This window comes from Anopheles ziemanni, chromosome 2 (genome assembly GCF_943734765.1).
Source record: "Anopheles ziemanni chromosome 2, idAnoZiCoDA_A2_x.2, whole genome shotgun sequence".
NCBI classification, from domain to species: Eukaryota; Metazoa; Arthropoda; class Insecta; order Diptera; family Culicidae; genus Anopheles; species Anopheles ziemanni.
In genome coordinates this window covers 1,370,385-1,385,885 of record NC_080705.1, presented here as the reverse complement: position 1 = coordinate 1,385,885, position 15,501 = coordinate 1,370,385, and the positions used below count along the sequence as shown (strand labels likewise).

The 15,501-nt window shown below is 47.4% G+C and overlaps 1 protein-coding gene across 1 annotated transcript; it reads right to left on the bottom strand.

Annotated features, from left to right (window-relative positions):
- Window positions 1–12,259: 12,259 nt before the first annotated feature.
- On the bottom strand, window positions 12,260–15,470 carry LOC131282364 (major facilitator superfamily domain-containing protein 1-like). The gene is made up of 7 exons (XM_058311805.1): window positions 15,194–15,470; window positions 14,581–14,835; window positions 14,007–14,283; window positions 13,202–13,936; window positions 13,009–13,121; window positions 12,839–12,935; window positions 12,260–12,764 (listed from the first exon to the last, which is right to left on the bottom strand). The coding sequence occupies exons 2-7, from the start codon at window positions 14,798–14,800 to the stop codon at window positions 12,608–12,610; spliced, it is 1,599 nt and encodes a 532-aa protein (XP_058167788.1). The 5' UTR covers window positions 14,801–14,835; window positions 15,194–15,470; the 3' UTR covers window positions 12,260–12,607.
- Between the last annotated feature and the right edge of the window lie 31 nt (window positions 15,471–15,501).

Sequence of the window (15,501 nt, the reverse complement as noted above, 5' to 3'; positions counted from 1 at the left end):
AAGACACTCACATATTCAGGCGGTATAACAAACGGCAAAAAGGAAAGCATACAACGAAAGTAAAGAGCGCGCGGGAAGAAAAGAACAACATAATTCGTTGCGAACGACCTGGAGACCATAAACAGGGTTTTCCCCTCCATCGGGTTTTCTTTGGCAACCGACACAATATTCTCAGAATCTCGGATGGAGGGAGAATGGCGGGTGGGGCAGAGACGGGAAGCACTTTCTATGACCGGCTTCCGGCGAACGAGAGAACGTTTTCCTCCTTTTGTGGTCGCGCCTTTGCCTTTGCCTTTTGCGAAACCATAAATCCAGAACGGAAACGGACGGCACTGAAAGACAATGATTTTTCCATCATTTCCGTCGGTTTTTTCGCCTCGGGAAAGGGGAGGAGATGAAACAAAAGAAGGCAGGCATGGTGCAGACAATTTAATGAGTCTCGAAGTAACGGCCACATTTTATAGACGTACGTTTGACGCAGCTTGCAGACACATAAACATTGCTTTCGTACGCTTTTCCAAAGAGCGTCGCGTGTTTGATGCGGTTCGGTTCTTACTGCTGAAGATTTGAATGTTTAACAAATTCGTCTAGGCGGGTTTTCACATCGGACATGATTCTATGTTCGTTTTCCCTTTTCTTTTTCCTCGCCAAAGCATCAGGAGTCAGGTAGTAAACTATCAAATTTCCTAATTTGTTGAGCCAATAAATGTTTTCCCAAGGCAACTTGGCCTTCCCTCCCCCCCGTTTTTGGTCAGTCCTTCTGGTCGTTCTACTTCGATGATGCCCGCCCGACCTGATTTATGGAGCTCGTACTGGCGCGCGAATAAACGTGTCTTGTCCCTTTTTTCCTTGGCTTTCTTCGACGATGTTTCACCGATGTGACATGCATATAATGAGCGTTTGAATTATTATTTGGTGTCATAATTACTCCTCCGAATCGGTAATAAACCGAACCGCCGAGTGAGAGAGCTCTATCGGAAACGTAATCCCCACAAGGGGCCACAATCGAAACCGTGTCTCCGTCGAGCGTTCGACGACACAGGAAAACGTCAATCCGAAGCCGACTCATTTGTCCCGGGGCCACTTTTGCACGCCCGGGTGCCAGCATTGTGGTGATTGATGGCCGCTGCAATGGTGCATGCCCGCCCCCCGGGGGGAAGGGGATTTATCGGACCCTGGCCACCTGGTACAGCGCCAACACCCCGAGCGTCCTTGCTCGGGTTTTTACAACCGGTTGTTTCATCACATCGCATATCTCGTCAAGGAAAAACAGGATATAATAGTAGGTTTAAAAATATTGCCGCGGAGAGAGAGAGAGAGAGGGAGAGGTGAGCTGGGTGGATTTCACCTGTCGAGCTGAAGGAAACGGCGAGAGAAGGCGTTCCCTATGCTGTCCGCCAAGGCCATGAGGGCCGGAAACAATCATTCTTCTTTCAAGCCCGACGTCGTCGTCGGCTCGATGATAGTTTGGGATGCAAAAATAAACCCTAGGAAGAAAACGCTGAAAATTCATGTCTCTATCGATACCAGGACTTGTAGCGAAGGATTATCGGAAATTGGGAAAAACTAAGTGGTCCCTTCCCCCGCCCCGTGTATTTCTCCTGTTCACTGAGCAGCAAAGTAATTATCTTAATGAACCCCTTCTTCGAAGCTGCGAAAGAGAAAAGGCTGAACTCGTGCCCGAACTCGACGATTTCCCACTCGGTAATATTGTTGATTTTTCCAGTGCGAACAGTGAGCGCTTCCCCAACCAAACAAGAAATGGAAGCAGCAGCAACACAGCAACATATAAACCATCCTAAACCGACCCTCTACCCATTCCATGCGGTTCGGGGGGATCCTTTCTACTTTATTAATCTCATATTCTGCTAGGATCGGGGAGAAAGCGGCTAAAACATACAGCACGAGCCAGCGCGTGGTCGCGGAGGGGGGGTGGAAGAGTTTTCCCGGCGCTATCCAACCCTTTTTGGCTGGCGGTGGCATACATACACGCTCCCGCAAAGGCATACATACGCCGCTCCAAGGAGCAGCTCGGATGCGACTAAACACAAATACATCGCCCAAGACAAATAAAAATCGTTGATAAATAATTCATCTGTACAAATACCTTATGCTCATACATCCAGAAAACTCCTTCAACCTTGCCCCGCTGCCCCAGACACTTCCCCCGTCCATTTCCCCCCCCTATTCGTAATCTCCTCGCCTCCTTACGTTAGTCGTGTTTTGCGTCCTTTCGTTGAGTTCTCTCACTTTTACTCGCCCAGATGCCACGATGTTTTCCCGTTGTGCTCAGTGTGTGTAGGTCGTTCTACTTTTCCTTACACTCTCCCTCCCTACTCCAGCCCGCTCCGTTGAACCGTTGGACGCACATTCTCATCACATTTCCCATCCCCCTAACAAGCATCCGTTTATGGTTTGGCGTTTTTGTTCTCATTATTATCCTCTCATTTCCAAAGCCCATTCGCATACATCGAAACGGTGTTCGCTGCTGTTCGCATTCGCCCCGCAGCCGATGGGTTTTTCCGGCGAACGAATGGGATGCCTGTGTTTTCTTTCCGCACCAGTCGGCTCATTCGGTTTCACAAGGCACAAAAGCTCTCTTTGTCGGTGTTTTTCCCCCCGCAGGAGTCGTATAGTGTTTGCGTCTCCATGACAAAAACCGAGCATGTGCCAGAACTCCAGCTAGCTCGAAATTCCCGCAAGGATTCGCCCCACGTGGGTGGGTGTGTGTACGACGACGACAACAAACGCTCCTAGCTTCGCTCTCGTCCAAAAAGCATCCCATTTGAGGCGCCGTGGAAATGCCGAGAGAAAATGAAAGCAAACAGAAATCCTATTTCGGGTTGGAGAGCGCTTCGAGAGCGTTTTCCCAATGTCCTGGACGGCGCGGACTTCCGAAGGGGGTTTCCGAAGATGTGCGACACAAGACACTCCGACGAGAACGAGCGCAACCGGAGCGAGCTTGGTGTATTGTTGATTTTCCATCCACCTTCCCGTTTTCCACACTTCCTTCCTTTTATCTTTCCTTCCTGCTCTATCGAGAAGGATTTTTCTTTTTCTCCCCTGTGTTTCAGAATGGCAGGAGAATTTTCCCTACCACAACCCCCCTCTTCCGGAGATTGCTGGTACATAAGGACACAACACAAACGACACGAGTGGGAAACAATTCCGACCGAGAGCTGCAGGACCTTCCCCCGGGAGGAAAGGAGAAGGTATGGCCGGAAAACACCGGGGAAATTCAAACGGAAATGTGTATTGTAGGATTTGCACCGAAACAGGGAAAACACACCGCTTCGGGTCGGCTGGTGTGGGTGTATTTGTTTTGTGTGTTGTGCTGCTTCTTGGGAACGCTCGTTCACATTCACGTGAAAATGTGGTTTGAAACACGATGTACCACTCTGTGTCTTCTTCTCGGCGAGCTGGCGAGAAACACGGGTTGCTTCGGAGGTAATGCTCCTTTGAAACAGGGCAAAAGGGGGTGGGGAAAAGGTTTACCGAGGACGTGAAAGAACCCAAGAGCTCGGATGTTGGTTTTTCCCCGTGCAGACGGAAGCTTTTCGCATGCATGAATTTTCTTTTATTTGATGTTTGTTTTTCCTTTGTGTAATCGTTTTGCGCTCCGACAAGGAACGCTCCGTTCGCTGCAGGGACCCGCTTTTTTCCCCGCCCCGCTCCAAACCGGATGGATCAGACCGAAGAAGGATACAATTAATTACAAAAAAGAAAAGGTATGGAAACCTTTGACTTGACTGCACGCGCCGCCCAGACATCTCGAGCCAGATGAAAGAATGGCAAACCGATACAAATGAAAGATCCCTTCGACGGATGGGGAAATTATAAATAATCTCCTGCCGAAGAAGGGATGGGGAATGTCTTCACAAAATCGGTAGCTCGTGACGGGCGCGAGCGACTGTTCGTGACAATCAAAGAGAACGAGACATTTCTTGGCGTATCAAAGGTTCTACGGGCATCTGTTTTGCGAAGCCAGGAAGAAGACCTTTGACCGAATCATGGAGTTTTCCGCAAACAGCCACGTTTCATTTCATTATTATTTCTTTCAACGCACGCTTCGACTCATTGCTTTTGATACACGATTACGAAATCTATAACCGTCCCCCCTCGGGCATCGCACCAGAACATAATGCCATTCCTAGACGTCCCATTTCCTGCCCCGCTACACTCTCCCCCCCCCCCCCCCTACCACCGCCAAAAAGCTTCGCAAAAGAAATGTGATTAATCGCATCGGACACGCCGCATGATGTCTAAACGCTATAATTATCCGAACTGCACTGATTGCAATTTATGCAGTGTGAACGTCCTCCAAACCAAGCCGTCGTCGTCAGCGTCGTCGTCAGCGTCGTCGTCTTGCTCGACTGGGCTAATAATCGCATCCAGGAAGTGGTACTCCAACTGCTCGAATCGAATCTCGTGTGTGGGGAGGGGGAGGGGGACCGGTTTCCTTTTTGATCGGTCCGCGTGCGAAAATACATTGGCTTCAAAATGTGTGTGTGCATCGTTGAAAGAGGGCGAACCCGAACGCGAGGTAATCGCGGAAGACAAAATACAAAATTTTCTCCCCTCCCTTTTTCCCAACCCCCTTTCGGGAGGGGAGCATTTTCCCCCAAAAGACTCGGTCGTTCGGTTTTTCGGTGGCGAGTTTTCCCGTCCGTACGTTTCGCCATTCGCCATTCATAATTCACAGTCCGGTTGAACCGGAAATGTCATTTAATTACCTACGCGCAGCGGGATGCATACCCACACGTACACACACACGCACACTTACAATTGCATTTGTGCGCGGTGATGGAGACGCGAACCGAACCGATCTTCATGCGTGATGGAGAAGGCGACCGCGCGCTCACATGTAATGTTTTGATGTACAGATCGTCTAATTTTTCAACAGGAACATGCCGAACATACACACATTCCGTCTTTTGTCGGAGCTCTAGGATTCGTCTATTGGAGGTCTTACCTCCCTAGAGGTCTAGTTTAGTACTCTTAAACTCATTTCGGTTGATAAAGTCTATAAGAGTTTGAGGTTCTAAGATGACGGATGAAATATTTCAAGCGAGTTATTAGAATTGGCAATACAAGAGGTTTTTTCCAAGACCTATTCTCCTTGATGATCGTCTTTTGTCGGAGCTCTAGGATTCGTCTATTGGAGACAATCTCCCTAGAGGTCCAGTTTAGTACTCTTAAACTCATTTCGGTTAATAAAGTCTATAAGAGTTTGAGGTTCTAAGATGGTGGATGAAATATTTCAAGTGACTTATTAGGATTCGCTACACATGAGGTTTTTCCAAGACCTATTCTCCTCGATGATCGCAAAGGCAACGCACTTTCGCCAAAACGGGTGCGTTTTAAAGTACCTTTCATTGGCTTTCCCTCCCCCCCCCAACACCGTCCCACCCTTTTCAACCGCCTCTGTAAATATGTCACGCCGCGACCAAAGCCGGCAGACTCGCTGGCGAATTCATTCATCTGCTCCCCGAGGCGGCCAATGTGCCGCCGCGTAATCGTGTCACGCAGGCTGCTGGGTGTCGCCCTGGCCGTGTCACATTTCGTTCGCCAGCGCAGCACGTTCGGGTTCGTCTGAACGTCGTCGCGAACGGAGAAACGGATTTCGAACGGCATGTTATTTCATCGGATCCCATCTATCTCTCGCGCGCTCTCGGTTCTATCGAGCCCATCATCTTCCCGACGGTCCAGCCAGGGTGGTAATGACGAACCCCCACCACCCCCCGACCAGAATACAATCTTATGGGAAATGCCACATGGTCCTCGGACACTAGGATGGCCAATGGCGACGGGACGATATTTTTAATTGGAACAAACTTCTAAATATATCTATATCACCCGTCCGCACCTGTTCACCCGGTTTCCGACGGGTTCGGTTTTCTATTGATTAAATCCACAATCGATCTTACGCTGGGTAAATGTGTTCCCATTTCCATACGCCATTTATCACGGTGCTAATCGGTTTCATTCACGCTGACGTCTGCAGGTTTTCACACCGGATTGCTGCACACCTCGCCACAGTGAGGGGTTTGCAACTTCTCCAATTAAAAGAAAACATTTATCCCTAACGCCCTCCTAATCGTATCGTATCAAGCACCATCACGTCCTGCAAACGCAATAAGTGCTTTCGAATGGCCTTTAGCTGTGGACTTGAAAATCGCACGCATAACCTCACCGAATCCTGCGCCGGGGTCATGGCAACGATGCACGTGGAAAAGTTCAACCCCGCCGCTTGTTGTTAACCGATAGGAGGAGCAAACGATGCCTACCTTCCCCCCCCCCACGTCCCCCCCCCCACGTCCCACAGCCCGATGATCCCGACTCAGCACCAATTGTTTAAAAAGTGTGCTAAACCTTTTCCCGATCGGGGCGACTACCGGCACCAGAAGTGAATGGCGCTAGCACGGCTTAGTGATAAGAGAGTTAGAGACTCTCAAGGGCAGGGGTTCTATGGCTGTTTCATGATACCATACGGCGGGTCGCTTGTTAGTAAACAATGCGGTCGATACTTTGTTGCAGATCTCCCCGGGACCCCGGGTGTGTGTCGATTGTAAAATGTTTAACTACACGTAACGGATCAACTTCAGAGCACGTGCACTTGGAGTTAGTGCTGTTCGCCGATGTGTTTTATATTCCAGCTGCAACCTGTCATTGAGATTCCTACACTTCTCTCTCCCAGAGGTAAATTTATAACGAACAATTGTCCACCAAATTAAATTCCTTTGTACAACTCAATTCTATTTAAGTGAAAAAAAACTGAGCGTCCTGGTGTTTCTTTATGGAGCGCATTTTCCGGCACAGAATTGCAGATCGTGCAAAGGAAGGAACTCATTTTCAACTCTCCACTCGTCTTCACTACAACGGCTCCATTCAACCAGGGGTTGCTTACCCCGAGCCCAAAGAAACCCGGAGTGTCCTTTCAACTTTTCTCTCCACTTTCCTCATATGGATTTGACTACATAAAGCTACATCTACATGGTTTATTCCTTCTCTCGCTCTTTATCCGGCGGGGGGTGCATGTCGTTTTATATTCAACGCGGGCTTTGTTGCATCACATTCAACAGCAAATGGAAAGCTGATTGGACACGAAACGGAGAAGCATGGATTTGCCACACAGTGTGCTCAATAACATCGTGAACATCCAAAAAATCGCATTTGTTTTATTTATGGTTTTTTTCATTATAAATAAATATCAATATCAGGGTGTTATATCTTCTTAAAATAAAATTATTTTACCAATGTTTTCATTGGTTTCGACTGTTTATCAATTAATGTTCAACTATTGTAGGACATACTGTGAACACATGACGATGTCAACCACTGTTCTTCTACTTCTACAAAAGAAAGATAGCATTACACATTCCCAGCTAAACATATGCCTAAATACGCCCAAAAGTCTGAACTGAACATTTTTAATTGAATTTTCTACAGCTTTGGAAAATTATTGTATTTTCGAAGCGAGGCATATCATGAATTTTTGGAAATAATCGATGGAATATTTGTTTCCATGTAGTCTGCACATTGTACAATGATTTACAGTCGTTTCCTTTATATTTGTTTAAGCTGTGAAGATGCATTATCTTTCCACTCGACGTCACCAAAGGAAAAATGAAGCATTACCAAGCGAGCCGAGTCCTTGCAAACCATTTTTCTTTTTCCTCCCAAAGCATATTTCCAGGGCCCACCGGGGGAAGAAAACTTCCATCACACTGACGCAAAAGGAAAACAACAAGCTTTTCCAAGCTGCATCTCCTCTCCTCCTGCTCGGCTCGTGCATTCGTGTCACAAACCGCACACGAACAAAGGCGAAGCGAAGCGAGTCCCGAAGGACGACAAGAAAGCACGGTGCTGGGAAAACGCAGCGCTTCGCCATTGTATGCCTCCGCCAAGGATGCAACTGTGTACGTGTTTCTTCTTGGAGGTTGTCGGCGAAAGCATCCCCACTAAACCCCACCCTTCCCTTACCGACACCCCGGTTGCATCCAGTTCCACCTGTTTTCCGAAACACAGACGGCTTTGTGCATCGCAGTTGGCTCCTATTCTTATTATTTTCTCTTTCCCTTTCTGACCCTTGCCCTCCTTCTATCTCCATCCCTTATTATGCTCGTCGCGGCATCGTTAACGAAATATGTTGCTCTATCCTGTTCTCGGGCGTCCCTTGTCGTTCGGGAACTATTTACAAACACCCCCACACAAACACATGCACACGAGCACGAAACGGTCCTTTCTGTCGAACAACCGTGCTCCGTTCGTTTGTTCGAGTCCTTGCCGCCCGCCCGTGATCCTGGAGCGCGGCGCACAACAGCATCGCTGTACCATAAATACCAATGCCACCTACCTTTCCTCGGTGCTCCTTACGTGTGGTGGGGTGGTGGGCGAGAGAATACCCCAGAACATTCGTTGGTTCATACATCGTTGACGTTGTCGTTGTCGTCGTCGTCGTCGTCGTCGTCCTGCGATGGTCGGATCCAGCTCCACAACGAACCGAGGAGCGCACACAAAAAAGGAGAAAGAGAAATAATATCAGAGCGTTTATTTTCATTACAATTCAATGTGTATACAAGGGTCTGCCTCCCCAATGCTAGGTGGCTGTTGCTATTGCGGATTGTAGAACCTTCCCTTTTTTGGGGTGGCTTGGCAGTTTTCCCCCACCCCATTCCCACCGAGCCACTGTCCCACTATCCACTAGCCTCCCCGCGGAATAGAGCCTTTTATCCTCGCCAAACATCATCTCATTGCCATCGTGGAAAATCCTCTTGCCCCCGGAGCGAGTGAGGGTGGGTGGGGCGTGGGGGGGGCACCCAGCCTCTGGCGCCCTCAGGGAAATCTCATACACTGTGGAAAATGCGGCTTCGATGCCAATATTGCTGAAGCTGCTGAATGCACAAAACCGGCACCGGGATTCGCAACGACCGACCGACCGATGCTCGTGAAAAACGGGGGTGAAAGAGACCGTGAATACGCGGTGGGAAAGAGAAATATTTCCGGAAAAATGAGACGGCACGAGACGGGAGTGAATGGAACAGAGTGTTTTGGGGAGTTGGAGGCGACGGAACTACAAAATCAATAATTCCCTTTTATTCAGCAGTTCCGTTGTGCTTTGTGTTGTTGGTTGTATTGGAGGGGAAAAGCATGAATGCCACGATAATCAACGACTCCATGCCTCCCCCCGACGACGACTCTTACCAGCCCCCTATCCCCTCTCTCCACCTTGGGCTCTTGGGTATCCTTTTCCAAAAGGATCCTTTCCTTCTCGCTTGCTCACCCACCCCAGCTTTCCCACCACACACGGTTTTCCCGCAAAAGTCAGCTCACGCCATCACACAATGTAAAAACCGGCACCGCACACCGCCTGTTGCTCGACTCTGCTTTTCGTCCACCTCATCCAATCCCCGAGCGTCCATTGCGTTTGATTCGTGACGTTATTTAGACAATGTAGTCCTGGTATCCTTGGTGCGCTTGCAGTCCTCCTTGCATCGTAGTTGGCTCAGCAGCAGCAGCAGTGTTGTCAGTCACCACCACCAACACCACCACTGGTACGGTTGCCACACAACACCGTTGCCTGCTCCGCATGAGATGCTGGAGTAAATGTTATTGATTTTCCATTTCCCCAACCCTCCACGCACAGCAGGTTCTTGGGGGAATCCTTATCCGACGCGGTGCTCCGCCGACGTCCCCCCAGACATTCGGCCGCCACCCTGCTCCATGTGTTTACGAGTATGTGAATGTTTTGGGCGTGGTTGGTTGTTCTTGCGCCCCTTATGCAGTACACAATTGTCGTTACTAGCGTGCTCCTTCGATGCATCCCGGACGCGCTCTGGGAAAAGCTTCCGGGAAAATGATACCTTCAGAAGGCGATGCACAGAATGGAATGTGTGCGCTCGAGCACGGACATGGATACATGAAAACTTTCGGGTGTGTTTATTTTTTCTTCCGCTCGTTTCCGCTTCTTGAATTTATTCAGAGTTGCTTCCTGCAATAGTGGTTAGTTTTTGTAAGAAACTACTTTATGCCGGAAATAATTTATGCTTTTTATTAATCATTTAGATAGTTTTGAGGAAAAGCTTGCTTTGGCATTCGAGGAAAGACAATAATATTGATTACACTGGTTCATAACTAACTAATTTTAAACTTTAAATGATTACCCCAAAGCAACTCATTCAGCCTAAGGAATGAAGTGCCTTTCCTTCATAAGTCGTTATTCCTCTTTTTCAAGGAATCGTTTTATTAGGCCATAGAAATCATAAGAATGTTGAAAAAAAAAGAAAATAATCAATACGTACCTTTCACCTTCGGCACCAGAAAATGAACGGGAGAAAACAGCTTCCGAACTGATTCTTCACTTGTTTGAACTCAAACGAAAAAGGATAGATAGAAAAATTTCATATTGAACCCATCCGTAAGCCTTTACATTTTCCACGTGTAACAGTAGCAAATCCGACGATATTGAATATTTTCTTCTTATACATTTCGAATGAAAGGAAGTGGAAAAAATTATCTTCTCCAGTAGAGTAGTTCAATATGTAGTGTTAAAAAACCCCCCCTTCGCTTCAATGGATAGTTTGTTGTATGCCGCTTTGGATGTTTGATTTTTGTTTTTCAACACACTTTTCCAAGTATTAAACAGATCTAGGAAGAGGATGCTGTTCGATCGGTGTTTAATGAACAAACCGGTATCTATCATCCTCTATCCATTAATTCCTTTGCTTCTTCTCTACATCCTCGACTTGCGCAAACGCGTATGCCGCTGATAAATGTTTGCAAAACCCGATCAAAAATAGATTTCTGCAGCATCCTTTCGGAGCGGCTTTCGTCATAGGCGTTCAGCTGTTATTCCCGATTGAATGAATCAAACCCTTTTTCTGCAACCGCCTCGCGGGATCGCGCAATTCCACACGCCTTTGCACGCCGCAACGCCACGGACGCGTTCCGGGACGCGCATAGTTTCGCCCAAAAGAAATGATTAATAATAGAATTCATTTTTCGCGCATCGACCGCAGCGGGAGGGGCTGCACCGGAGGGAGGGGGTTTGGGTTTGGGGCGACCAACAAGGAAGTGCCTTTGGCGGAACAACACCAGCAAAATCCCTAACAAAGTGCGACTTATTCGAGTGAATGCGGGATTTCGTCCTATTTTTAGGCAAGGCTTGGTGACCCATGGTGACAAAGCTGGCCTCCACTCGCGGCCTGCGCTCCATCGTGTGAGTTCTCCAACGCATAATGCATCGCAGTGCAGGTTTGTCTATATTTTCCACTTTCCGCGACACTACCCCATCCATGTACAGCACCAGCACAACGCATCCCTCGCATCCGAATGGAAATTTGCGTTTTGATGAATGAAAGCGGCCGTATGGAGGGACATGTTTTTCCCCCCTGCCTGTTCACGATAGGGTGCGGAATGTACTCTCTACCTTCACCGTCGATCAAGAGACTTGATGGCGTTGTTCAACGAAACTGACGCCCGACGCTTTGGAGTACGGTGTAAATTTCGCTAACGGTGTTCGTTGACATTCATTACAGTACCTCTATTAACGTCGCTTCCAGCCCGAGAAGGTTATTTCATTTGCACAAATTATAACCTACCCCAACATTGTCAAACAAAATGTCCTTTACATTATTGTGATAAATGTGCTCCCTCGCAATTTCAAAATATTTGTAGTAACATAACTTAACGGTACTACATGAATGTTAGGTAGAAAATTGATTTTCAAAATTATTCCTAAATCCAAATCGGATTATTTTAGAAGAAAAGCTCTCAAACTCGCCAATCAAAGCTCGTACTACTTGCATGCAATTCGCATGTACAAGTTAACGATCAAACGAAAAACCCATTCCCATGGAAAATGAAAATAATTTTCGGTATGAATTATATTACAATACATACTCATTTAACCAGTTAATATTATATTTAATGGCTACACATACCTGGTAATAACATGTATTTATATGTATGTATATATATACTCACTTCATAAACGTCCACTTCGGCAACACCGACTCTACGTGTTATGGTTCACAGTTGCCCTCTTTTTCTTCGAGGTGGGATATGTTGTATAACAACAGCAAACCATTGCCATTCACAAAAACGATTCACATGCAATGACTTCGCTCTGTACGGTTGTGCAAATTTAATTATCAACATCAACAAAATGCGACGTTTTGGGGTTTTGTTTCGAGTTCGACTTTCTTTTGGCATTGTTGGCACTCCCTTCTGGCTAATAACATAATTACAACAATAAGAATCTGATTCGTACAATAATACTTCGATATTTTCCAACTCTGCTTTTCTTGCGCTTTCAAATAACTTTCAGTTCTAAAATCTTTGTTTCCCAGCAATTTCACTACCACCACATCCTTCGTTCACCATCTCTTTCCGCATCAGTAGAATTAAAATAAACTTGTTGCAGTACATCTAAAACAACAATATTCTTACATAGCAATAGACAGACAAACATGCACATACACACACACACACACAGCCTCAAACCGGAATGCTCTTATACCGAAACCCTTTCAAATGTTTGCATTTTCACTTTACGGCCTAGGAGTTTCATGTTGCTCGAGGATCCACGGGGAGCGATGATACTTGTTCATTCAGCCAAGGGTTCTGTATCGCTCTGTGTTGGCGTATTATCCAGAACACGATTGACGTAACGGTTTCGAATGGATTCGGGATCGTGGCTGCGATGCTCTCTATCCTGTCCACCGTCCATGTTGTCACTAGACATACCAGAAGCGTCGTTCAATCTGCCAAGGAGATATCAATAATAGAGACCGAAAGGTAAAACAAAAGCTAGACCTTGTGTGCTAGACTTTCTTACTCTTTTCTGGCGTAAAGCCGAGCAGCTGGACTCATGTTCAAAATACCATCGTTGCTGGAGTCGTACAACCACATAACAATCGTTGCCAAAAGGGAAACTGTATGAAATGAGACGAATGAAACAATTACAGCCTTATTTCTTTGCACACATTTTAACTAAGGGTATCTCACCAATCAGCCAGCCAATGAAGAAAATTTCCAGCATAAAGAATCCGCCCTTGTCGACGATCATGCCGGAAATAATTGAGATAACCGCCAGACCAAGATTCTGCACCGACTGACAGCTGGTTGGAGAAATAAAACGACGATTAGTGATGGAACAAAATTATTAAAAACGCGTGTGTGGATGTGTGTTGAGACGTACATGCCATATGCCGTTCCGAGTTGATACTCTGGTACGATGAGCGCTACCAACGGCCACAGACTGGAGGCGAGCATCGAATAAGCCATTCCCATCGTAATCATGCCAATGTACGGGTTCAGGTAACTGAAAGCAAGCATTCCATGTGCCACGGTTGTCACAATGATGGATAAAAAGACCCACAGAATATTCCGGCCAGTACGGTCCACTAGCAGACCAAACAAAGGGCTTGCGACGGCGGCAATAATGTACACGATCGAATTGACCGTGTTTGCGTCTTCGGATGTAAAGTCAAATTTGCGCATAAAGAACACCTTTCCGAGGGCGATGAAAGGGAAGATGGCCACATAGTATGCCACACAGATCACTGTCACCATCCAGAAGGACACCTTAAAGGTACCCACATCCGACAGTTTGGCCACTTCCCCTCCCGGAGCCGAATCGTTGCGCTTCAAAATGCGCGCGGCACGACGATCCATCCAGCCGAGTATGAGGGCACACATCATGGACATCACACAGGTCAAGGTGGCTAGAAGGAGGACCACACCTGTGCACATGTGTCCCTGGTAGCCCAAGCTCTTGACGTACTTGTAGATGGGGACCATCACAAGAAAGTTCACGGTGCTTCCAACCCGGGCAAACGACAGCTGCAATCCGAAAACCATGTTCAGCTCTTTCCCCTTGAACCACAACACAGCGTAGCTGTTCTGAGCCACGGCTAACGATTCTGCTCCAATGCTGCGAGTAAAAGAAAGTAGAAACAATCACCATTAGACTATCAACAGAATTCAGGATGCATTAGTCTTACCCAAACATAAAACGTCCGACAAGCATCAACCAGAACATGTTGATAGTGGCTCCCATCGCGAAGATCAGCTGTCCGATTAGCAGAATAAACATGTAGATGATAGTGCCAAGGCGAATGCCAAACACACGATCCATCAGAAAGCCTCCGATAAAACAGAGGATCACGTTCGGCCACGAATAGATGGAATAGAGCCATACGAACTGAGTTGTCGTGAGGTTGAGATCCGATTTAAACGTATCCTGCAAAGCGCCCGGATTGTCGTAACAGAAATACGACCCTGTTGGTAAAAAAGGAAATTTGCATACATGAGAGGTAAGGTTAAAGTTCGTCTCTCCACTCTGGGTGTTGATAAAATGACCCACTGGCAGCACGCGACCACCGGTGGGGGGCCGCAATGCGAACGTCCGACACACATCCACAAACAGCGTTACATATTAATTGGAAGAGGGCTTATCGTGCCCGTGCCAGCGCGCCATTCCAAAACAAACAGTAGAATAGACAATCGCAATCGCAAACGGTCAGCTGTGGAATCAGGTCGGAGTCATTGCGGTGGAAAATTGCGCGTCTCACTCACCGAAACCGACAAGACACATCAAGATAAGGGCTTGGAAGCGGTGCAGGAATGAGGACGGGTTACAGCACGCGGTAGCCCCGCATCCCGTTAGCCGCTCGGTCAGCTCGTCGTCATCGCTCTGTCGGACTGTGCGGGCCATTGATCCGGAAGGTTCATCGGTGTCCGTATCCGGCTGGAGAATCGGACGACGGGCCTCATCTTCATCGTATTGCCGGGGCATCGTTCAATGTTTACACCCAGCACACAATCTAAACGCTTGAAGAAAGAACCGAAAGGAAATGAAAGGTACAGTTTAGACGATCACTTGATGATCTGTGTCCGCCCGATGTAACAAAGAACTTATGACGGTTAATAATGCTGGTGCGAAGAAATGGAACTGATGGTAGTGACTCAGCCGGGTGTAGCATATGCATATGCTGGGAATCAGAAGTCCATGAGAACCATTGAAAAAAAGCCCTGATAACTGTCCACCCTGATACATTGCATGCACGCAGGGTTTTGCCAACACGATAAAACTAGGCGTCAGCAATATCCGCCTCCCGCTAGCCTGGTTTCGTCGAAATGTGCTAACTCGTTACCGCTTTAAGCTGTTGTTATGAAACAGGCCACTTACCAGTCGATCGCGGACAGTTTCCAACCGAAACTTTGAGCAATTGTTTGATGAAGGTGCAAATAGAAACCGTCCACACTCCGACAAGCGATCCAGCGTTCCACCCGTCCTTTGCGAGGACAAAAACAAAACTGATAGGGGCGATCGAAATACCAACGTCTCTCCGGCGTTTTACACACCCGGGGACACACTTCTTCAGCAACTCTCCTTTTTCCGTGGAGATAGAACACAGTTGCGCTTACTTTTTGCGACCCACTAAATTCCGACACGATGAAACGTAGAAATTCACTGGTTTTTGCACCGAGATGCAA